Source organism: Ranitomeya variabilis, chromosome 5 (genome assembly GCF_051348905.1).
Source record: "Ranitomeya variabilis isolate aRanVar5 chromosome 5, aRanVar5.hap1, whole genome shotgun sequence".
NCBI lineage: Eukaryota > Metazoa > Chordata > Amphibia > Anura > Dendrobatidae > Ranitomeya > Ranitomeya variabilis.
The window spans coordinates 590,207,832-590,232,490 of NC_135236.1; the positions used below are offsets into that span (position 1 = coordinate 590,207,832).

At 46.6% G+C, this 24,659-nt stretch overlaps 1 protein-coding gene across 1 annotated transcript in view; it reads right to left on the minus strand.

Moving 5' to 3' along the window:
• Positions 1–24,659, minus strand: part of DOCK2 (dedicator of cytokinesis 2) — a 1,347,187-nt gene that overhangs the window by 226,592 nt on the left and 1,095,936 nt on the right. The window contains exon 49 of the mRNA XM_077266018.1: positions 19,783–19,954. Coding sequence (XP_077122133.1) covers positions 19,783–19,954 — 172 coding nt within the window. The remainder of the gene's footprint in view (positions 1–19,782; positions 19,955–24,659) is intronic.

Sequence of the window (24,659 nt, forward strand, 5' to 3'; positions counted from 1 at the left end):
TTTACCACATAAATGCCTCTAACTTCTGAACAGATTACTACAGCCGTCAGACTCCAAGGCCGCTATTTGGTCATTAATTGCCATGACAAACATCAAGATCACACAATCATGATCTGAGGGCACCAATGGGGATAAAGAGGAAGCCCCCACACTCTGTTAACCATTTATAATGATGTAGTCACTATTGACAGCAGCATCTAAGGGGTTAAACAGATTTGGACTGTGCAAAAACTGATCGTGGCTGATACAGCAAGTTGTCAGCTATAGTGTACAGCTTACAGCTGCTGGATTGTCACCTGTATGGGGATGCTATTCTCTTATATCTCAGGTCAGTTAAAAGGCGTATTGGCGGTCATAAAAGGGGTTAAAGCCATATCTGAACCTTAGTGTTAAAAACATGACACATAAAATTTACAAATTTTCCTGTAAATAATTCTGCAAAGAGGGAACCATCATACCATTAAAAAATGCGAGTGGATTTTCATGGGCCCATCAAAAATGTGGGTTCCAAGGCGTAATGGGGTGCATATGACTATGCAGCAGGCCTGGCCTTGCTGCCAATGTGTAAAACAAAGGAGTACGGGAGAACAAAATGAATTATGTGAAGTGTATTATCCTGTGGTCATCCAGTACCTGGGTTCAAATGCCTATTGGGGTGCATATGACTTGGTAGCAGGGCAGGCCTTGCTGTTAATACATAATTAAACAGTATGGCAGGACTAACTGAATAATGTGTGGAAGAATAGTCTGAGCTTGCCTGTCACATCTTGAAGTTTTAGTCATGCATGGTAGCCAGTGTTCTCTCAGAACGTGTCTTCAGCGGTGCTGGTGGTGTCCTGATGGATAAGTGCATGCAGCTGTCTCCTGAAAGTGTAGACCGCTGAACTTTCATCAAAATGGACAAGTCATGGATCTCCAATGACTTCTGCACCCCAGTTGAAGACTGTGCACACCCCAGTTGAATACTGTGCACACTAGGTGATGCTGTAGTTTTTAGTGTGCTGCATTGATCTCGTGTTATTGCAGTCTTTGTCGTGGCTTCTGTGCCTGCTGTTGCCACTGCTCCTGATGTCGCAAACAATTTTTTGAAATGTGGGTCTCCATCTGGTGGGTTGCATGCATTATAAGGTGTGTTAGAGACCTTTTATACTATTTATACTCTGGGGAAATTGATGCCACTTTACTGGTGTGTGCCAATATTTTTTTTTTTAATTTTTGAACTCCAAGTTGAATCTTTTTTGTGTGTGTTGCCTGTAGCAGTAGGGCTCTCAGATCGGCAGGCCTGCATTTACTTTTAGTCAACAACCTGTGTTACTATTCTTACATTTTTCTAACATTAGTGGTCTTCCAAGCTCATATTTGTGCCACCTGAGTGTGACTAAACAAAAAATCAGTTTTAACTACTGCATGAGGTATCAGGGCTCCCAGCAAACCAGGCTTCCACCAGTCCCTCACCTGCCTCATCTTAATTTAAACTTAAATTCAAAGCTGCAAATGCTGGCCCAGACCCCAATACCTCATACATAGCCCGTGGCTGACTTTCTGCTGTGACATTATCAAAACATGCTGTGTATTGATTGGTGGGAGGACTTTTGTTTACATTTTATCATCGGGAAGTTATCTGCGCAATTTTGATCTTTGTTTTATGTATAATGCCGATCAGAGCTAGCGATTTGATGTCAGATTAGATAGTAATGCAATGGATGCTCAGTGGGACTGTTTTTATTTATATGTGTGTTTTTTTGGTTTTTATGGAATTATATTTACTATTGTGTTTGTATCCTATTGGTGTTTTGCTAATTGGTGGTTGGTATTTGTTGTATATAATGCTGGTTAAAACACTCTGTACTGTGCTTGAAAAAGGTCTTCAGACCGAAACATAGCCACAGGAGGCAGAATAAAATGTAAGGCTTGTTTTTCACCATTGTCTGAGGCGCTGTCTTTTAACCTATTGTTATGGAACGTGTTCCGGGATGGACTCCCTGGTTTTAACGTGCGCCTTTTTTTTGTCTTAATAGACTTGGACTTTTTTAGGGTGTGGTTTAACTCTTTATATTTTGATAAATGCATTTGGTTTAGTCTCCCATTAAATTCAGTGGGGTTTAAGTATGCTTGACGAACCACTCGGCGAACATCGTGACATTCACTGAGCCTTGTTTGGTTCTCTCATCTTTAATTGTCATCTGCTTGTATATTTAAAGAACCATTTACCATGCAAGGACCATCAGTGAGGAAGGAAACCGTGTTTTCTGAAACTCGTAGGTTTAAGTTTGGTCCTTTCAGCAATTTATACCGGGATTGACAGCGTGACATCATAAAGACCTTCCCTGCATTCAGTGTCCCTCTGCTTGTCTCCAGCAAGATTCGCATTGAGTGCATGCCACTGGCCAAGGCACCACTCCTGCTCCCTAAACAAGCAGGATGGGTACCGCCTGGAGACCCGATCTGACACATGAGGTAATCTGCCTTAGTACCCCTCAGCGCTACAAAAGTTGGAAGAACATCACAAGGTATATTGCCCTCTACTACGTATGTTTGAATGCTGGCCCTTTTATATGCACTGCTGCGCTAATCACTGTGCGCTCTGAACGTTGTTTGCGTTTTACTCCTGGAAAGTACTGTGCACTTTGAACATTGATGCTGATTTTTATATCCACTGCTGCTAACTAGGGTTGAGCGACTTTCATTTTTTTAAGATCGAGTCGGGTTTTGCGAAACCCGACTTTGTCCAAAGTCGAGTCGAGTGAAGTTGGCCGATTATCGCGAAAAGTCGGGGATCGACCGAAACATGAAACCCAATGCAAGTCAATGGGGAAGCATAGTCGGCAGTGAGTGGAGGCCAGGAAAACACCTACAGTGCCCATTTTAATGCCAAAAACATCCATTCCATTCTTGTTTCTGAAGCTTGTCAATCTTAATTAACTTTCTAATAATAGTTGGGCATTGGAAATTGGGGGTCATTTGGCAAAAGTTGTGGGGGGTAGGGCTGGTTCAAGGTTTTAGTGGGCCCAGGAAACGTGGACTACGTCATGGCGGTGGAGCAGTGAGAGGTAAGTATTTCAACTTTGCAAGTGCTGTGATCCTGAGCAAGCAGGGAGGCCCACTCGTTCGCATTGGCACTGGCACAGGGCCCCTCAAAGTACGGCGGTGTGTTTGCACGGCGAGGGCGCCTCCCACCGGCAGTGACACTTTTGCGTACTCTGAGGGGCCCTGTGCCTGTGACGTCGCCAACGAGTATGTCCCCCTACCTGTTGAAGAAACCTGCACTTTCATCTGCACCTTCCTCTTTGTCCCTGTGTAAGGTGGTATAGTATGCGGGAAGGGGAACCTGACTTTCAGCAGGGTCAGATTGTGGCTGTGTAGCGTGCAAGGGGAATGTAGTGGTCTGGGTCAAAGTACCACAAGACTCATCTAGCACCGGCTGGGCAATGGGCAGGATTAGGACGAAACACTGATATAGGCCCAAATAATAAAGTGGGTAAAATGCAGTTCAAAATTGGTAACAGGACTAACCAGGTGGCATTGCTTAGTTCAGTGGAGTAGAAAACCCAGGAGCGGCAGACACCGTTAGTAGGGCCGAACCACACTAGTAGGCCCTATGCAGTTTAATATTACAAATGAAGGCCGAAAGCCTGAAGATTAAAGGTCAGGAAAATAACACAGGACAACACCAAGGTGCGGCACACACCGTTACTAGGCCCAACCAAAGTAGTAGGCCAACTGCAGTTTAATTATTTAAAATGTAAGCCGAAAGCCTGAGCATTGAAGGTCGGGACAACAAAACAGGAGAAAACCCAGTAGCGTCAGACACCGTTTTAAGGGCCCAACCACACATTTTAAAAACAACTACTTAACGAGAGCCTTAAGATTGAAGCTCAGCTTTATACAGTGGAGGACAACACCAGGGAGCGGCACACACCGTTAGTAGGCCCCAACCACCAATTTTTAAAAACAAATACTTAATGAGAGCCTGAAGGTTGAAGCTCAGACAAGGAAACCTGTAGGAGAACACCCAGGAGGAGGAGAACACCCAGGAGGAGGAGAACACCCAGGAGGAGGAGAACACCCAGGAGCGTCAGACACCGTTAGTAGGCCCCAACCACCAATTTTTGAAAACAACTACTTAATGAGAGCCTGAAGGTTGAAGCTCAGCTTTATACAGTGGAGGACAACACCAGGGAACGGCATACACCGTTAGTAGGGCCCAACCAAAGTTGTAGGCCAAATGCAGTTTAATATCTGCTACTATAGGCCGAAAGCCTAAAGACTGAAGCTCAGCTTTATACAGTGGAGAACAACACCAGGGAGCGGCACACACCATTAGTAGTGCCCAACCAAAGTTGAAGGCCAAATGCAGTTTAATATCTGCTACTATAGGCCGAAAGCCTAAAGACTGAAGCTCAGCTTTATACAGTGGAGGACAACACCAGGGAGCGGCACACACCGTTAGTAGGCCCCAACCACCAATTTTTAAAAACAAATACTTAATGAGAGCCTGAAGGTTGAAGCTCAGACAAGGAAACCAGGAGGAGAACACCAAGGAGGAGAACACCAAGGAGCGGCAGACACCGTTACTAGGCCCCAACCCAGGTAGCAGGGCAACTGCAGTGTTACATTTAAAAATATTTTCTGAGAGCCTGAAGGTTGAAGCTCAGACAAGGAAACCTGGAGGAGAACACCAAGGAGGAGGAGAACACCAGGGAGCGGCAGACACCGTTACTAGGCCCCAACCCAGGTAGCAGGGCAACTGAAGTGTTACATTTAAAAATACTTTCTGAGAGCCTGAAGGTTGAAGCTCAGACAAGGAAACCTGGAGGAGAACACCAAGGAGGAGGAGAACACCCAGGAGGAGGAGAACACCCAGGAGCGTCAGACACCGTTAGTAGGCCCCAACCACCAATTTTTAAAAACAACTACTTAATGAGAGCCTGAAGGTTGAAGCTCAGCTTTATACAGTGGAGGACAACACCAGGGAGCGGCACACACCGTTAGTAGGGCCCAACCAAAGTTGTAGGCCAAATGCAGTTTAATATCTGCTACTATAGGCCAAAAGCCTAAAGACTGAAGCTCAGCTTTATACAGTGGAGGACAACACCAGGTAGTGGCACACACCGTTAGTAGTGCCCAACCAAAGTTGAAGGCCAAATGCAGTTTAATATCTGCTACTATAGGCCGAAAGCCTAAAGACTGAAGCTCAGCTTTATACAGTGGAGGACAACACCAGGGAGCGGCACACACCGTTAGTAGGCCCCAACCACCAATTTTTAAAAACAAATACTTAATGAGAGCCTGAAGGTTGAAGCTCAGCTTTATACAGTGGAGGACAACACCAGGGAGCGGCACACACCGTTAGTAGGCCCCAACCACCAATTTTTAAAAACAAATACTTAATGAGAGCCTGAAGGTTGAAGCTCAGACAAGGAAACCAGGAGGAGAACACTGTTGTGATTTTGCTTTTTGCTCCCTCTAGTGGTCATTAGTGATTTGACTCTGGAGCGTCTGTCTTTTCCTATATCCTCACCTGGGCCGTTAGTTCAGGGGCGTTGCTATATAAGCTCCCTGGACCTTCAGTTCAATGCCTGGCATCGTTGAAATCAGAGCTAACCTGTTGTGCTCTTGTCCTCTGATCCTGGTTCCTGTTTTTCAAGCTAAGTCTGCTTCTTTGCTTTTTGCTTTTGTTTTGTTTGGTATTTTTGTCCAGCTTGTTCCTATCTGTATCCTGACCTTTGCTGGAAGCTCTAGGGGGCTGGTGTTCTCCCCCCGGACCGTTAGACGGTTTGGGGGTTCTTGAATCTCCAGCGTGGATTTTTATAGGGTTTTTGTTGACCAGATAAGTTATCTTGCTATATTCTGCTATTAGTAAGCTGGCCTCTCTTTGCTGAACCTGGTTCATTTCTGTGTTTGTCATTTCCTCTTACCTCACCGTTATTATTTGTGGGGGGCTTGTATCTTGCTTTGGGGTCCCTTTCTCTGGAGGCAAGAGAGGTCTTTGTTTTCTTCTCCTAGGGGTAGTTAGATTCTCCGGCTGGCGCGAGTCATCTAGCGATCACCGTAGGCATGATCCCCGGCTACTTCTAGTGTTGGCGTTAGGAGTAGCTATTTGGTCAACCCAGTTACCACAGCCCTATGAGCTGGATTTTTGTATCTTGCAGACTTACACGTTCCTCTGAGACCCTGTCCACTGGGGTCATAACAGTATGCCAGGCCAGTATTAAATGTTTAATGCATTGCAGAAGTGGGATTATAAGAAAGAAAATTTTGAGTTTTTTTTTTTTCCCTCTCTCATTTTTTTTTTTCTTTTCCCCTTTACCTCAGAGTGGCTTAAGCTTGCTGCAGACATGAATGTCCAGACCTTGATTACAAGTGTGGACCAGCTTGCCGCTCGTGTGCAGGGTATACAAGATTATGTTACCAGAAATCCTAGGTCTGAACCCAAGATTCCGATTCCTGAACTGTTTTCAGGAGACCGATTTAAGTTTAGGAATTTCAGGAATAATTGTAAATTATTTTTGTCCCTGAAACCTTGTTCGTCTGGAGACTCTGCTCAACAAGTAAAAATTGTTATTTCATTCTTACGGGGTGAACCTCAGGATTGGGCTTTTTCGTTGGCGCCAGGAGATCCGGCATTGGCTGATATTGATGCGTTTTTTCTGGCGCTCGGTTTACTTTATGAGGAACCCAATCTTGAGATTCAGGCAGAGAAAGCCTTGCTGGCTATGTCTCAGGGCCAGGACGAGGCTGAGGTGTATTGCCAAAAATTTCGGAAATGGTCCGTGCTGACACATTGGAACGAGTGTGCACTGGCCGCTAATTTTAGAAATGGCCTTTCTGAGGCCATTAAGAATGTTATGGTGGGTTTTCCCATTCCCACAGGTCTGAATGATACCATGTCCCTGGCTATTCAAATTGACCGGCGGTTGCGGGAGCGCAAAACCGCAAATTCCCTCATGTTGTTGTCAGAACAGACACCTGATGTGATGCAATGTGATAGAAAAACCGCAAATTCCCTCATGGTGTTGTCTGAACGGACACCTGATTTGATGCAATGTGATAGAATCCTGACTAGAAATGAGAGGAAAATTCATAGACGCCGGAATGGCTTGTGCTACTACTGTGGTGATTCTACACATGTTATCTCAGCATGCTCTAAACGTATATCTAAGGTTGTTAGTCCTGTCACCGTTGGTAATTTGCATCCTAAGTTTATTCTGTCTGTAACTTTGATTTGCTCACTGTCATCTTATCCTGTCATGGCGTTTGTAGATTCGGGTGCTGCCCTGAGTCTTATGGATCTCTCATTTGCTAAGCGCTGTGGTTTTATTCTTGAACCATTAGAAAATCCTATCCCTCTTAGGGGTATTGATGCTACGCCATTGGCAGAAAATAAGCCGCAGTATTGGACACGGGTTACCATGTGCATGACTCCTGAACACCGCGAGGTGATACGTTTTCTCGTTCTACATAAAATGCATGATTTGGTTGTTTTGGGGCTGCCATGGTTACAGACCCATAATCCAGTCCTTGACTGGAAGGCTATGTCAGTGTCTAGTTGGGGCTGTCGTGGTATTCATGAGGATTCCCTGCCTGTGTCTATTGCTTCTTCTACGCCTTCGGAAGTTCCGGAGTACTTGTCTGATTATCAGGATGTCTTTAGCGAGTCCAGGTCCAGTGCATTGCCTCCTCATAGGGAATGTGACTGTGCAATAGATTTGATTCCAGGCAGTAAATTTCCTAAGGGAAGACTGTTTAATCTGTCGATACCTGAACATACCGCTATGCGTTCATATATCAAGGAGTCTCTGGAGAAAGGACACATCCGTCCGTCTTCTTCCCCTCTTGGTGCGGGATTCTTTTTTGTGGCTAAAAAGGACGGATCTTTGAGGCCTTGTATTGACTATCGGCTTTTAAATAAGATCACTGTCAAATTTCAGTATCCTTTGCCGCTGTTGTCTGACTTGTTTGCCCGGATTAAAGGTGCCAAGTGGTTTACCAAGATAGACCTTCGTGGTGCGTACAACCTTGTGCGCATTAAGCAAGGGGATGAATGGAAAACCGCATTCAATACGCCCGAAGGTCATTTTGAGTACTTGGTGATGCCTTTTGGGCTCTCTAATGCCCCTTCAGTTTTTCAGTCCTTTATGCATGACATTTTCCGGAACTATCTGGATAAATTTCTGATCATTTATCTGGATGATATTCTGGTTTTTTCTGATAATTGGGACTCGCATGTGGAGCAGGTCAGGATGGTCTTTAAAATTTTGCGTGAAAATTCTTTGTTTGTCAAGGGCTCAAAGTGTCTTTTTGGTGTACAGAAGGTTCCCTTTTTGGGGTTCATTTTTTCCCCTTCTGCTGTGGAGATGGACCCAGTCAAGGTCCGAGCTATTCTTGATTGGACTCAGCCCTCGTCAGTTAAGAGTCTTCAGAAGTTCTTGGGTTTCGCTAACTTCTACCGTCGTTTTATCGCTAACTTTTCTAGCATTGTGAAACCTTTGACGGATATGACCAAGAAGGGCTCCGATGTGGTTAATTGGGCTCCTGCTGCCGTGGAGGCTTTCCAGGAGTTGAAACGTCGGTTTACTTCGGCGCCTGTTTTGTGCCAGCCTGATGTCTCGCTTCCTTTTCAAGTTGAGGTAGATGCTTCAGAGATTGGAGCAGGGGCCGTTTTGTCGCAGAGAGGCCCTGGTTGCTCTGTTATGAGACCTTGCGCCTTTTTCTCTAGGAAGTTTTCGCCTGCGGAGCGAAATTATGATGTGGGCAATCGGGAGTTGTTGGCCATGAAATGGGCATTTGAGGAGTGGCGTCATTGGCTCGAGGGTGCTAAGCATCGTGTGGTGGTCTTGACTGATCACAAAAATCTGATGTATCTCGAGTCTGCTAAACGCCTGAATCCTAGACAGGCCCGCTGGTCATTGTTTTTCTCCCGTTTTGACTTTGTTGTCTCGTATTTACCAGGTTCAAAGAATGTGAAGGCCGATGCTCTTTCCAGGAGCTTTGTGCCTGATGCTCCTGGAGTCGCTGAACCTGTTGGTATTCTTAAGGATGGTATTATCTTGTCAGCTATTTCTCCTGATCTGCGACGTGTGTTGCAGAGATTTCAGGCTGATAGGCCTGATTCTTGTCCACCTGACAGACTGTTTGTGCCTGATAAGTGGACCAGCAGAGTCATTTCCGAGGTTCATTCCTCGGTGTTGGCAGGTCACCCAGGAATGTTTGGCACCAGAGATCTGGTGGCCAGATCCTTTTGGTGGCCTTCCTTGTCTAGGGATGTGCGGTCATTTGTACAGTCCTGTGGGACTTGTGCTCGAGCTAAGCCTTGCTGTTCTCGTGCCAGCGGGTTGCTCTTGCCCTTGCCTGTCCCTAAGAGACCTTGGACACATATCTCCATGGATTTCATTTCTGATCTTCCGGTGTCTCAGGGCATGTCTGTTATCTGGGTGATATGTGATCGCTTCTCCAAGATGGTCCATTTGGTTCCTTTGCCTAAACTGCCTTCCTCTTCCGATCTGGTTCCTGTGTTTTTCCAGAACGTGGTTCGTTTGCACGGCATCCCTGAGAATATTGTGTCAGACAGAGGATCCCAGTTGGTTTCCAGATTCTGGCGATCCTTTTGTAGTAGGATGGGCATTGACTTGTCGTTTTCGTCTGCTTTCCATCCTCAGACTAATGGACAGACGGAGCGAACTAATCAGACTTTGGAGGCTTATTTGAGGTGTTTTGTCTCTGCTGATCAGGACGATTGGGTGACCTTCTTGCCGTTAGCTGAGTTTGCCCTTAATAATCGGGCTAGTTCCGCCACCTTGGTTTCGCCGTTTTTCTGCAACTCTGGTTTCCACCCTCGTTTTTCTTCGGGTCATGTGGAACCTTCTGACTGCCCTGGGGTGGATTCTGTGGTGGATAGGTTGCAGCGGATCTGGAATCTTGTGGTGGACAACTTGAAGTTGTCACAGGAGAGGGCTCAGCGCTTTGCCAACCGCCGCCGCGGTGTGGGTCCCCGACTACGTGTTGGGGATTTGGTGTGGCTTTCTTCCCGCTTTGTTCCTATGAAGGTTTCCTCTCCCAAATTTAAACCTCGTTTTATTGGTCCTTACAAGATATTGGAAATTCTTAATCCTGTATCCTTTCGCCTGGATCTACCTGTGTCGTTTGCTATCCACAACGTGTTTCATAGGTCCTTATGGCGGCGGTACGTTGTGCCTGTGGTTCCTTCTGCTGAGCCTCCTGCTCCGGTGTTGGTTGAGGGCGAGTTGGAGTACGTGGTGGAGAAGATCTTGGATTCTCGTCTCTCCAGGCGGAGGCTTCAGTACCTGGTCAAGTGGAAGGGCTATGGTCAGGAAGATAATTCCTGGGTGGTCGCCTCTGATGTTCATGCGGCCGATTTAGTTCGTGCCTTTCACGCCGCTCATCCTGATCGCCCTGGTGGTCATGGTGAGGGTTCGGTGACCCCTCACTAAGGGGGGGGTACTGTTGTGATTTTGCTTTTTGCTCCCTCTAGTGGTCATTAGTGATTTGACTCTGGAGCATCTGTCTTTTCCTATATCCTCACCTGGGCCGTTAGTTCAGGGGCGTTGCTATATAAGCTCCCTGGACCTTCAGTTCAATGCCTGGCATCGTTGAAATCAGAGCTAACCTGTTGTGCTCTTGTCCTCTGATCCTGGTTCCTGTTTTTCAAGCTAAGTCTGCTTCTTTGCTTTTTGCTTTTGTTTTGTTTGGTATTTTTGTCCAGCTTGTTCCTATCTGTATCCTGACCTTTGCTGGAAGCTCTAGGGGGCTGGTGTTCTCCCCCCGGACCGTTAGACGGTTTGGGGGTTCTTGAATCTCCAGCGTGGATTTTTATAGGGTTTTTGTTGACCAGATAAGTTATCTTGCTATATTCTGCTATTAGTAAGCTGGCCTCTCTTTGCTGAACCTGGTTCATTTCTGTGTTTGTCATTTCCTCTTACCTCACCGTTATTATTTGTGGGGGGCTTGTATCTTGCTTTGGGGTCCCTTTCTCTGGAGGCAAGAGAGGTCTTTGTTTTCTTCTCCTAGGGGTAGTTAGATTCTCCGGCTGGCGCGAGTCATCTAGTGATCACCGTAGGCATGATCCCCGGCTACTTCTAGTGTTGGCGTTAGGAGTAGCTATTTGGTCAACCCAGTTACCACAGCCCTATGAGCTGGATTTTTGTATCTTGCAGACTTACACGTTCCTCTGAGACCCTGTCCACTGGGGTCATAACAGAACACCAAGGAGGAGGAGAACACCAAGGAGCGGCAGACACCGTTACTAGGCCCCAACCCAGGTAGCAGGGCAACTGCAGTGTTACATTTAAAAACACTTTCTGAGAGCCTGAAGGTTGAAGCTCAGACAAGGAAACCTGGAGGAGAACACCAAGGAGGAGGAGAACACCAGGGAGCGGCAGACACTGTTACTAGGCCCCAACCCAGGTAGCAGGGCAACTGCAGTGTTACATTTAAGAATACTTTATGAGAGCCTGAAGGTTGAAGCTCAGACAAGGAATCCAGGAGGAGAACACCAAGGAGGAGGAGAACACCCAGGAGGAGGAGAACACCCAGGAGGAGGAGAACACCCAGGAGCGGCAGACATCAACAGTAGGCCCCAACCAAACTAGTAGCCCAAATGCAGTTTCCTATTTTTTAAAAATGCCCGAAAACCTGAATTGAGGACAATTTGAATTAGGGACTGCAGACAGAGTTAGTAGGCTGTCCCCTGTGGACCATGCATCCAACACATTAACCCATTGCGCCGTAATGGACACGTAACCTTCCGTGGCCATGCCTACAGGTCCATGCGTCTGTTGTCAGGTGCACCTTTGTACTCACAGATTGCCAGAGTGCATGGACAATGCGGTCTTTTACATGCTGGTGGAGGGTTGGGATGGCTTTTCTCGCAAAAGAAGTGTCAACTGGGTAGCTCATAGCGTGATACAGCGTAGTCCATCATGGCTTTATTAATATTAAATAAAATAAAAAATAGGCTCTATGCACTTTAAAATAGATTCCAGGGGTACACGGGCAGCATTGGTGTGGTCAGCAGATGACGATTGCAAGGAAGGACCGCAGACAGACTTAGTAGGCCTAAAATAAATAAAAATAGGCTCAAGGCACTTAGAGTTATCTCGCAGGGGTACACAGGCAGCATTGGTGTGGTCAGCGGAGGACGATTGCAAGGAGGGACCGCAGACAGGCTTACTAGGCCTAAAATAAATAAAAATAGGCTCAAAGCACTTAGAGTTATCTCGCAGGGGTACACAGGCAGCATTGGTGTGGTCAGCGGAGGACGATTGCAAGGAAGGACCGCAGACAGGCTTACTAGGCCTAAAATAAATAAAAATAGGCTCAAGGCACTTAGAGTTATTTCGCAGGGGTACACAGGCAGCATTGGTGTGGTCAGCAGAGGACGATTGCAAGGAGGGACCGCAGACAGGCTTACTAGGCCTAAAATAAATAAAAATAGGCTCAAGGCACTTAGAGTTATCTCGCAGGGGTACACAGGCAGCATTGGTGTGGTCAGCGGAGGACGATTGCAAGGAGGGACCGCAGACAGGCTTACTAGGCCTAAAATAAATAAAAATAGGCTCAAGGCACTTAGAGTTATCTCGCAGGGGTACACAGGCAGCATTGGTGTGGTCAGCGGAGGACGATTGCAAGGAGGGACCGCAGACAGGCTTACTAGGCCTAAAATAAATAAAAATAGGCTCAAGGCAGTTTTAAATAGGTTACATGGGTACACCGGCAGCATTGGTGTGGTCAGTGGAGGAGGATTGCAAGGAGGGACCGCAGACAGGCTTACTAGGCCTAAAATAAATAAAAATAGGCTCAAGGCACTTGGAGTTATTTCGCAGGGGTACACAGGCAGCATTGGTGTGGTCAGCGGAGGACGATTGCAAGGAGGGACCGCAGACAGGCTTACTAGGCCTAAAATAAATAAAAATAGGCTCAAGGCACTTAGAGTTATCTCGCAGGGGTACACAGGCAGCATTGGTGTGGTCAGCGGAGGACGATTGCAAGGAGGGACCGCAGACAGGCTTACTAGGCCTAAAATAAATAAAAATAGGCTCAAGGCAGTTTTAAATAGGTTACATGGGTACACCGGCAGCATTGGTGTGGTCAGTGGAGGAGGATTGCAAGGAGGGACCGCAGACAGGCTTACTAGGCCTAAAATAAATAAAAATAGGCTCAAGGCACTTGGAGTTATTTCGCAGGGATACACAGGCAGCATTGGTGTGGTCAGCGGAGGACGATTGCAAGGAGGGACCGCAGACAGGCTTACTAGGCCTAAAATAAATAAAAATAGGCTCAAGGCACTTAGAGTTATCTCGCAGGGGTACACAGGCAGCATTGGTGTGGTCAGCGGAGGACGATTGCAAGAAGGGACCGCAGACAGGCTTACTACGCCTAAAATAAATAAAAATAGGCTCAAGTCAGTTTTAAATAGGTTACATGGGTACACAGGCAGCATTGGTGTGGTCAGTGGAGGAGGATTGCAAGGAGGGACCGCAGACAGGCTTACTAGGCCTAAAATAAATAAAAATAGGCTCAAGGCACTTAGAGTTATCTCGCAGGGGTACACAGGCAGCATTGGTGTGGTCAGCGGAGGACGATTGCAAGGAGTGTCTGACACAGTTAGTACTCCCAAAAAATAAATAGATGTTAATGTCTCGCAAAAAAAAAAAAAGTGTGGCATACTTAGGTACAGGGGTGGGCGCCTCTACTGAGTTTCAGACATAGTAATTTGGCAATACGTATTTACTGGTGTCAATATAGGACACTGACCCTGACTATTTTAACTAGCATCATACATGTCAACAAATTGGTATTGTCAGTGCCAGGCATTGAAGGATGTCAGCGCATAGACTAAACATTGTTGGAGCTGTGAGAGATAATTTTGCACATGGTAGAGCACAGTTTGAGCTGGGGGGGAACTCTCTTGTGGCCGGCGGTACAGGCCCAGGGCCCCTCATGTTACAATGGTGTGTCTGACGTTGGTTGCGCGCCACCACCGCCAGAGACACTTTATTGTACTATGAGGGACCCAGTGGCAGTGCCGTCGACCAAAAGCGGGCACACCCACCTCTTCAGACAAACGGCACTCTAACGGGTGCTTGCGCCAAGTGGCGAGACCACGGCCCCGTGGGGGTAGTTTTCCCATTTAGGGAGGTGTAAACATGTCGTATGCTGGACAAACAGCTGCTGCAAATTAAGAGATTGGAACACTCAGTAACACCAGTCCACAAGCAAGACCTTTTTATAGGAAAGCTAGCTGTCAGCCGGGAAAGGTGGGGCAAAATAATTTGAAATCCAGGACTGGTTCATTTTAATGAAGGTTAGATCATCAACATTTTGGGTAGCCAGACGAGTCCTTTTTTCGGTTAATATTGAACCAGCAGCACTGAATACTCTTTCTGATAGCACACTAGCTGCTGGGCAAGCAAGCTCCTGCAATGCATATTCTGCCAATTCAGGCCAGGTGTCTAATTTGGATGCCCGGTAATCAAATGGGAATGACGCTTGAGGGAGAACATCGATAAGGGCTGAAAGATAGTTCGTAACCATACTGGACAAATGTTGTCTCCTGTCACTTTGAATAGATGCTGCAGTACCTGTCCTGTCTGCGGTCATTGCGAAATCACTCCACAACCTGGTCAGAAAACCCCTCTGTCCAACGCCACTTCTGATTTGTGCACCTCTAACACCTCTGCCCTGTAGCCCCCTGCAGCTCGTGTGAGAACCATCACCGGCGCTGTGTGCTGGGAATGCCTGAATCAAACGGTCTACTAGAGTTGCTTGTTTGGTTGCTAATATTTGTTCGAGGTTCTCATGTGGCATAATATTTTGCAATTTGCCTTTATAGCGAGGATCAACGAGGCAGGCCAACCAGTAATCATCATCGGTCATCATTTTAAGAATGCGTGGGTCCCTTTTGAGGATACGTAAGGCATAATCCGCCATGTGGGCCAAAGTTCCAGTAGTCAAATCTGCGGTTGTGCTGGTTTGAGGGGCAGTTACAGGCAAATCTACGTCACTTGTCTCCCTCAAAAAACCTGAACCCGGCCTTGCCACACCAGCAATTTCCATTGGACCCGGAGAAGCTTCCTCATTTAAAAAATACTCATCCCCATCATCCTCCTCGTCCTCCTCCTCTTCGCCCGCTACCTCATCCTGTAGACTGCCCTGACCAGACAATGGCTGACTGTCATCAAGGCTTTCCTCTTCCTCGGCTGCAGACACCTGCTCCTTTATGTGCGTCAAACTTTGCATCAGCAGACGCATTAGGGGGATGCTCATGCTTATTATGGCGTTGTCTGCACTAACCAGCCGTGTGCATTCCTCAAAACACTGAAGGACTTGACAGAGGTCTTGGAGCTTCGACCACTGCACAGCAGACAACTCCATGTCTGCCATCCAACTGCCTGCCCATGTATGTGTATCCTCCCACAAATACATAACAGCACGCCTCTGTTCGCACAGTCTCTGAAGCATGTGCAGTGTTGAGTTCCACCTTGTTGCAACATCGATGATTAAGCGATGCTGGGGAAGGTTCAAAGACCGCTGATAGTTCTGCATACGGCTGGAGTGTACGGGCGAACGGCGGATATGAGAGCAAAGTCTGCGCACTTTGAGGAGCAGGTCGGGTAACCCCGGATAACTTTTCAGGAAGCACTGCACCACCAGGTTAAAGGTGTGAACCAGGCAAGGAATGTGTTTCAGTTGGGAAAGGGCTATGGCAGCCATGAAATTCCTTCCGTTATCACTCACTACCTTGCCTGCCTCAAGATGTACAGTGCCCAGCCATGACTGGGTTTCTTTCTGCAAGATCTCGGACAGAACTTCCGCGGTGTGTCTGTTGTCACCCAAACACTTCATTGCCAATACAGCCTGCTGACGCTTGCCACTAGCTGTCCCATAATGGCACACCTGGTGTGCAACAGTGGCAGCTGCGGATGGAGTGGATGTGCGACTGCGGTCTGTGGACGAGCTCTCGCTTCTGCAGGAGGACGAGGAGGAGGAGGGGGGCGAACACCTACAGCCAACTGTTTCCTAGACCGTGGGCTAGGCAGAACTGTCCCAATATTGCTGTCCCCTGTGGACCCTGCATCCACCACATTCACCTAGTGTGCCATGATGGACACGTAACGTCCCTGGCCATGCCTACTGGTCCATGCATCTGTTGTCAGGTGCACCTTTGTAGTCACAGATTGCCTGAGTGCATGGACGATGTGCTCTTTAACATGGTGGTAGAGGGCTGGGATGGCTTTTCTCGAAAAGAAGTGTCGACTGGGTAGCTCGTAGTGTGGTACAGCGTAGTCCATCAGCGCTTTGAAAGCTTCGCTTTCAACTAAACGGTAGGGCATCATCTCTAATGAGATTAGTCTAGCAATGTGGGCGTTCAAACCTTGTGTACGCGGATGCGAGGATGAGTACTTCCTTTTCCTAACGAGAGTCTCATGAAGGGTGAGCTGGACTGGAGAGCTGCATACGGTGGAACTAGCGGTGGTGCCGGTGGACATGGGTGACTGAGAGAGGGTTGGAGATGGTATTCTTGCCGGTGCCCTACATGCAGTGTTTCCTACTACTAACCTGGTGATTCCCTGACTGCTTTGGCCTGGCGACGAAAGCTGCACAGATACTGCAGGTGGTGCGGGAAATGGTGGGCTTACAGGGAGGGAAGGGATGTAGCGTTGCTGACTAGCTTCATTGGCCGTGGGTTCTGCAACCTTTAGGGACGTTTGGTAGTTAGTCCAGGCTTGCAAATGCATGGTGGTTAAATGTCTATGCATGCAACTTGTATTTAGACTTTTAAGATTCTGACCTCTGCTTAAGGTTGTTGAACATTTTTGACAGATGACTTTGCGCTGATCATTTGGATGTTGTTTAAAAAAATGCCAGACTGCACTCTTTCTACTATCGGATACCTTTTCAGGCATTGCAGACTGAGCTTCTTTAACCGGATGGCCACGCTGTCCTCCAACTGATTTTGGTTTTGCCAAGCGTTTTTGGCCAGATACGGGCCCGGCAGATGGAACCTGTTGTGATGTTGATGCCTGCTGCGGCTCCTCCTCCTCCGCTTCAGAACTACTGCCGCCTGCACCCTGTTCCCCCAATGGCTGCCAATCGGGGTCAACAACTGGGTCATCTATGACCTCCTCTTCGTGAGCAAATTCGTCTGTGTCACCATGTAAGCCGGTGGTATAGCGTTCGTGATGGGGCACCATAGTCTCCGCTGGGTTTGATTCTGGCTCAGTACACTGCGAGGGCAATGTTCTGGTCTGAGTCAAAGGAACAGCATAGTAATCTGGCTGTGGCTGTGCATCTGTGCACTCCATGTCCGATTCAACTTCTAATGGGCATGGCCTGATAACTGTTTCACTGTCTAACCCAGGAACGGTATGTGTAAAGAGCTCCATGGAGTAACCCGTTGTGTTGCCTGACGCATCCTTCTCTCTTGTTCTGGGTGAAGAAGACAAGGAAGCGACATATCCCTGACCGTGAACATCCACTAACGATGCACTGCTTTTACATTTAGCACTTTCAGAAGAGGAGGCAAAAGAGCTAGAGGCTGAGTCAGCAAGGAAAGCCAAAACCTGTTCTCGCTGCTCCGGCTTTAAAAGCGGTTTTCCTACTCCCAGAAAAGGGAGCGTTCGAGGCCTTGTGTAGCCAGACGACGAACCTGGCTCAACAACTCGAGACTTAGGTGCTGTACTGCTTTTACCACGACCACCTGATGCTCCACCACCAGTACCATCATTACTAGCTGATAATGACCGCCCACGGCCACGACCTCTTCCACCAGACTTCCTCATTGTTTGCAAAACGTAACCAAAGTAACGGTATTTGTTACTGTAAAACAACTTATAAGGTGAACTCAAACTTCTGTAGGATTTATATATACCTTTATAGGTGCCTGACACTGAAAGGAAAATCAGGCCCAATGTTAAACACTAGGTTTTCTGTGCCCCAATAATTTGAGACAGATGGCACACACAGGACTGGCATTCAAGCAGAAATGCCAATCTTAATCTCACACTTTTTTTTTCAGGGAGAATTTAAAAAAAAAAAAATTACAGTATGACACACTAGGTTTTCTGTGCCCCAATAATTTGAGACAGATGGCACACACAGGACCGGCACTCAAGCAGAAATGCCAATCTTAATCTCCCACTATTTTTCTTTTTCAGGGAGAATTAAAAAAAAAATAAAAAATAAAATGGCCCAGTATTACACACTAGGTTTTCTGTGGCACACAATGAGAGACAGATACCACACACAGCACTGGCACAAAGGCAGACTTGCCAATCTTTATCTCCCACTATCTATTTATTTTTCTTCAGGGAGAATTTAAAAAAAAAATGGCCCAGTATTACACACTAGGTTTTCTGTGGCACACAATGAGAGACAGATGCCACACACAGCACTGGCACAGAGGCAGACTTGCCCATCTTTATCTCCCACTATTTATTTTTTTTTCAGGGAGATTTAAAAAAAAAATAAAATGGCCCAGTATTACACACTAGGTTTTCTGTGGCACACAATGAGAGACAGATGCCACACACAGCACTGGCACAAAGGCAGACTTGCCAATCTTTATCTCCCACTATTTATTTATTTTTTTCAGGGAGAATTAAAAAAAATAAAAATGGCCCAGTATTACACACTAGGTTTTCTGTGGCACACAATGAGAGACAGATGCCACACACAGCACTGGCACAGAGGCAGACTTGCCAATCTTTATCTCCCTGCAGTAATCTCAGAAAAGTATGTCAGGCAGCTATAAAAAGGACAGCTGCACACAAAAGTGTGGACAAACAAACAAGCTAGCTGGGCAGAAAGGAAGGAACAACAGGATTTGTGCTTTGAAAAAAGCAGTTGGTTTGCACAGCGGCGTACACACACAGCAATGCAGCTATCAGGGAGCCTTCTAGGGCAGCCCAATGAGCTACAGCCCTGAGGAAAAAAAAATGTAGCTTCCACTGTCCCTGCAAACAAAAGGTGGTGTTGGACAGTGGAAATCGCTACAGCATAAGCAGTTTGGGGGTGAATGTACCCTGCCTAACACTATCCCTGCTTCTGACGAAGCAGCAGCAACCTCTCCCTACGCTCAGATCAGCAGCAGTAAGATGGCGGTCGGCGGGAACGCCCCTTTATAGCCCCTGTGACGCCGCAGAAAGCAAGCCAATCACTGCAATGCCCTTCTCTAAGATGGTGGGGACTGAGATCTATGTCATCACGCTGCCCACGCTCTGCGTCCACCTTCATTGGCTGAGAAATGGCGCTTTTAGCATCATTGAAACGCGACTTTGGCGCGAAAGTCGCGTACCGCATGGCCGACCCCACACAGGGATCGGGTCGGGTTTCATGAAACCCGACTTTGCCAAAAGTCGGCGACTTATGAAAATGACCGATCCGTTTCGCTCAACCCTACTGCTAACCATTGCACATTTTGAATATTGGCTTTTTATGCTGCGCTTCTATATTGCTGCTAAATACTCTGTACCCTCAAAGAATCAAAGAATTCTAAACCATCTGCAATAAATAGGTCAGTATAAGCTGCTATTATATATACTACTGTAATGCTCCTTAGCTGCCCTTCTATGATTCTAACAAAGTGTGAATATATACTACTTTGAAATATTATTAGACAAATGGTGGTATTTGCCTTATTTGAACCTACCTAGAACCCTAGATAGAAGCACCACTGTGCTTTATATATATATCCACATTTGTATACGCATTATAGTTTTTAATACGTTTAAAACCGTTTGCAAGAAAGAAGTTGTTACTTACTCTGTTAATCTCAGATACTTCAGAAGTATTTTTTTCATCTACACAAACACTGCTCCTTTTAATTTTCTTGCGAGATCTCCGCAGTTTTACATCAGGTTCACTGAACACCGGTGAAGGATCTTCTTCACTTTCGTGAGGTTTTGATTTAGACATAGAGGCTTCAAGATCAAAGCTACCGAAAAGCAAAAGCATCATCATTATAATCGTTAAATAACTCACAATAATATTGTTATGTCAAATTATCATTAGTATATGAGATAATAAAAACACAGTTATACAGGATGTAAAAAAAAATGTGCAACCCTGATCTACATAAATCTTCTGGAATTATTTGAATTATTTGTAATGTTTTTCATATAATTTTGACTTTCTTTTCACATCATTTAACCCAAAGACAAAAGGATGAAAAAAGTGAAAATTTGTAGAGGAATAAGCTAAAAAGTAACTAAAGCTTTAAAACTTCTCTACATGTTAGGCCAGTCTCACACGTCCAGATAATTCCGGTACCGGAAAAATTGGTACCGGAATTATCCGTGTCCGTGTGCCTGTGCGTTTCTGTGGCACATCAGTGTGGCACACGTGCGGCACACGTGTGCCGCCCGTGTGCCGACTGGGTACCACACGCACCGTGCAGGAGACAACGCTAGAGATAAGAGCTGTCCCCCCCACGTGGTGCTGAAGCCGCCATTCATATCTTCTCTGCAGCAGCGTTTGCTGTAGAGAAGATATGAATAATCCTTTTTTTTTTTGTTTCTCGTGTTTAACATAAAGATCCCTGTCCCCACCCCCCTCCCACCCCCTGTGCGCCCGCCCGCTGTTATTAAAATACACACCCGGCTCCCTCGCACTGTCCGGTCCTGGCCGCACCTTCTACTGTATGAACGGTTACGTGGGGCCGCCAATTACAGTCATGAATATGCGGCTCCACCTCCCATAGGGGTGGAGCCGCATATTCATTTCTGTAATGGGCGGCCCCACGTGACCGCATACAGGAGAAGCTGCGGCCAGGACAGGACACTGCGAGGGAGCCGGGTGAGTATTTTAATAACAGCAGGGGGGCGCACAGGGGGTGGGAGGGGGGTGGGGACAGGGATCTTTATGTTAAACACGAGAAACAAAAAAAAAGGATTATTCATATCTTCTCTACAGCAAACGCTGCTGCAGAGAAGATATGAATGGCGGCTTCAGAACCACGTGGGGGGGACAGCGCTTACTGTAGCGCTGTCTCCTGCATGGCACACGGACTGCACACGGACAACGTCCATGTGCGGTACGTGTTTTACACGGACCCATTGACTTTAATGGGTCCATGTAATACGTGTGCTCCCACGAACACTGACATGTCTCCGTGTTTGGCACACGGAGACACGGTCCGCAAAACATCAATGACATCTGCACAGATGCATTGATTTCAATGTGTCTACACTATGTTCCAAATTATTATGCAACTGACATTTTTATCGGATTTTCCTAAATGGTTGGTGCAAATGACAGTCAGTCTAATAAAAGTAATCACCCATTAGAGTATACATCGAATTTTATTGAAGAAACCTCCCAATGATAACAGTATAATCTCCAAAATGAATAAAAACTTAAAATGCACTGTTCCAAATTATTAGGCACAGCAGAATTTCTAAACATTTGATATGTTTTAAAGAACTGAAAATGCTCATTTGTGGAATTAGCAGCATTAGGAGGTCACATTAACTGAATAAAAAATCTATTTAACTCCAAAACATCCTAACGGGCCAAGTTACATGTTAACATAGGACCACTTCTTTGATGTCACCTTCACAATTCTTGCATCCATTGAACTTGTGAGTTTTTGGAGAGTTTCTGCTTGTATTTCTTCCCTCCCTGAGCTGCTGGTTTGATGTGAACTGCCTCCCACACTCCTAGATATTTTGCTTGATGATACTCCAAAGGTTCTCTATAGGGTTGAGGTCAGGGGAAGATGGTGGCCACACCATGAGTTTATCTCCTTTTATGCCCATAGCAGCCAATGAGGTATTCTTTGCAACATGAGATGGTGCATTGTCATGCATGAAGATGATTTTGCTCCTGAAGGCACATTTCTGCTTTTTATACCATGGAGGAAAGTTGTCAGTCAGAAACTCTATACAGTATACTTTGCAGAGGTCATTTTCACACCTTCAGGAACCTTAAAGGACCCTACCAGCTGTTTCTCCATGATTCCGGCCCAAAACATGACTCCTCCACCTCCTTGCTGACGTTGCAGCCTTGTTGGGACATGGTGCCATCCACCAACCATCCACTACTCCATCCATCTGGACCATCCAGGGTTGCTCAGCGCTTATTATCAGTAAACAAGACTGTTTGGAAATTAGTCTTCATGTATGTGTGGGCCCAATGCAACCATTTCTGCTTGTGAACACTGTTTAAGGGTGGCCGAATAGTAGGTTTATGCACCACAGCAAGCCTTTGAAGGCGCCTACACCTTGAGGTTTGAGGGACTCCAGAGGCACCAGCAGCTTCAAATATCTGTTTGCTGCTTTGTAATGGCTTTTTAGCAGCTGCTCTCTTAATCCGATGAACTTGCCTGGCAGAAATCTTTCTCATTATGCCTTTATCAGCATAAACACATCTGTGCTCAGATACAGCCACAAATCTCTTAACACTATGATGATCACGCTTAAGTTTTGGAGAAATTTCTAATGTTTTCATCCCTTCACTAAGGCATTGCACTATTTGATGCTTTTCGGCAGCAGAGAGATCCTTTTTCTTTCCCATGTTACTTGAAAACTGTGACCTGCTTAATAATGTGGAACATCATTTTTAAGTAGTTTTCCTTTAATTAGAATCATCTGGAAAACCAATTATCACATGTGTTTAAGATTGATTTCAGTGATACATTGAGCCCTGAGACACAATACCATCCACGAGTTTATTTGAAAAACAAAACAATTAAATCTTTATCACACTTAAATCCAATTTGCATAATAATTTGGAACACAGTGTACCTGTGTCAGTGGCTCCGGTACGTGAGGAAACTGTCACCTCACGTACCGGAGCCACTGACGTGTGAAACCGGCCTTAAGGCCCCGTCACACTTAGCGACGCTGCAGCGATACAGACAACAATGCCGATCGCTGCAGCGTCGCTGTTTAGTCGCTGTGTGGTCGCTGGGGAGCTGTCACACAGACAGCTCTTCAGCAACCAACGATGCCGAGGTCCCCGGGTAACCAGGGTAAACATTGGGTTGCTAAGCGCAGGGCCGCGCTTAGTAACCCGATGTTTACCCTGGTTACCAGTGTAAAATGTAAAAAAACAAACACTACATACTCACCTTCGCGTCCCCGGTTTCCGCTTCCTGCACTGACTGAGCGCCGGCCCTAACAGCAGAGCGGTGACGTCACCGCTGTGCTGTGCTTTCACTTTACGGCCAGCAGTCAGTCAGTGCGGGAAGCAGGTGGCAAGGGACCTGACGGACACCGGAATGTGAGTATGTAGTGTTTGGGTTTTTTTACATTTACGATGGTAACCAGGGTAAACATCGGGTTACTAAGCGCGGCCCTGCGCTTAGTAACCCGATGTTTACCCTGGTTACCAGTGAAGATATCGCTGAATCCGTGTCACACACACCGATTCAGTGATGTCAGCGGGACCTCAACGATCAAAAAAAGGTCCAGGCCATTCCGACACGACCAGCGATCTCACAGCAGGGGCCTGGTCGCTGCTACGTGTCAAACATAGCGAGATCGCTACTGAGGTCGCTGTTGCGTCACAAAACTTGTGACTCAGCAGCGATCTCGCTAGCGACCTCGCTTAGTGTGACGGGGGCTTTAGTGACCTTTCAATTGCAAGCACCGATTGTTGTAAAAAACTGACACAAGAGTTGTGCAGCTCAGGTGATAAGAGCACGCACTCAGAGCAGAGATTCAACTGAAAGTATATGCTTTACTGTATAGTACACACTCAGGTGACAGGAGCAAACATCTCCCTCCTGTCTGAGCTGTGCATCTCTTGGGCAAATTTTTTTACGTGGACTCCCACTAGTCTGCTTGTAACTAAAAGGGTACTAAAATATTACAAATAAAGTTCCAAGAGTTTAGTTACTTTTTAAATGTATTTTAACTGGTGTTCAATTTAGTCTCCTTTAACACTGAAACACAGATTTTTTTGGTGCATTTAAAATTAAAACCTTAAGGTACCGTCACACTAGGCGATATCGCCAGCGATCCGTGACGTTGCAGCGACCTGGTTAGCGATATCGCTGTATTTGACACGCAGCAGCGATCTGGATCCCGCTGTGAAATTGCTGGTCGCTGCTAGAAGGTCTGCACTTTATTTGGTCGCTAGGTCGCCGTGTATCGCCGTGTTTGACAGCAAAAGCAAGGATACCAGCGATATTTTACACTGGTAACCAGGGTAAACATCGGGTTACTAAGCGCAGGGCCGCGCTTAGTAACCCGATGTTTACCCTGGTTACCAGCGTAAAAGTTAAAAAAACAAACAGCACATACTCACCAGCGCGTCCCCCAGCCTCTGCTTCCTGACACTGACTGAGCGCCGGCCCTAAACTGAAAGTGAAAGCACAGCGGTGACGTCACCGCTGTGCTGTTAGGGCCGGAGCTCAGTCAGTGTCAGGAAGCAGACGCTAGGGGACGCGCTGGTGAGTATGTGCTGTTTGTTTTTTTAACTTTTACGCTGGTAACCAGGGTAAACATCGGGTTACTAAGCGCGGCCCTGCGCTTAGCAACCCGATGCTTACCCTGGTTACCCGGGGACCTCGGCATCGTTGGTCGCTGGAGAGCGGTCTGTGTGACAGCTCTCCAGCGACCAAACAGCGACGCTGCAGCGATCGGCATCGCTGTCGCTATCGCTGCAGCGTCGCTTAATGTGACGGTACCTTTAAG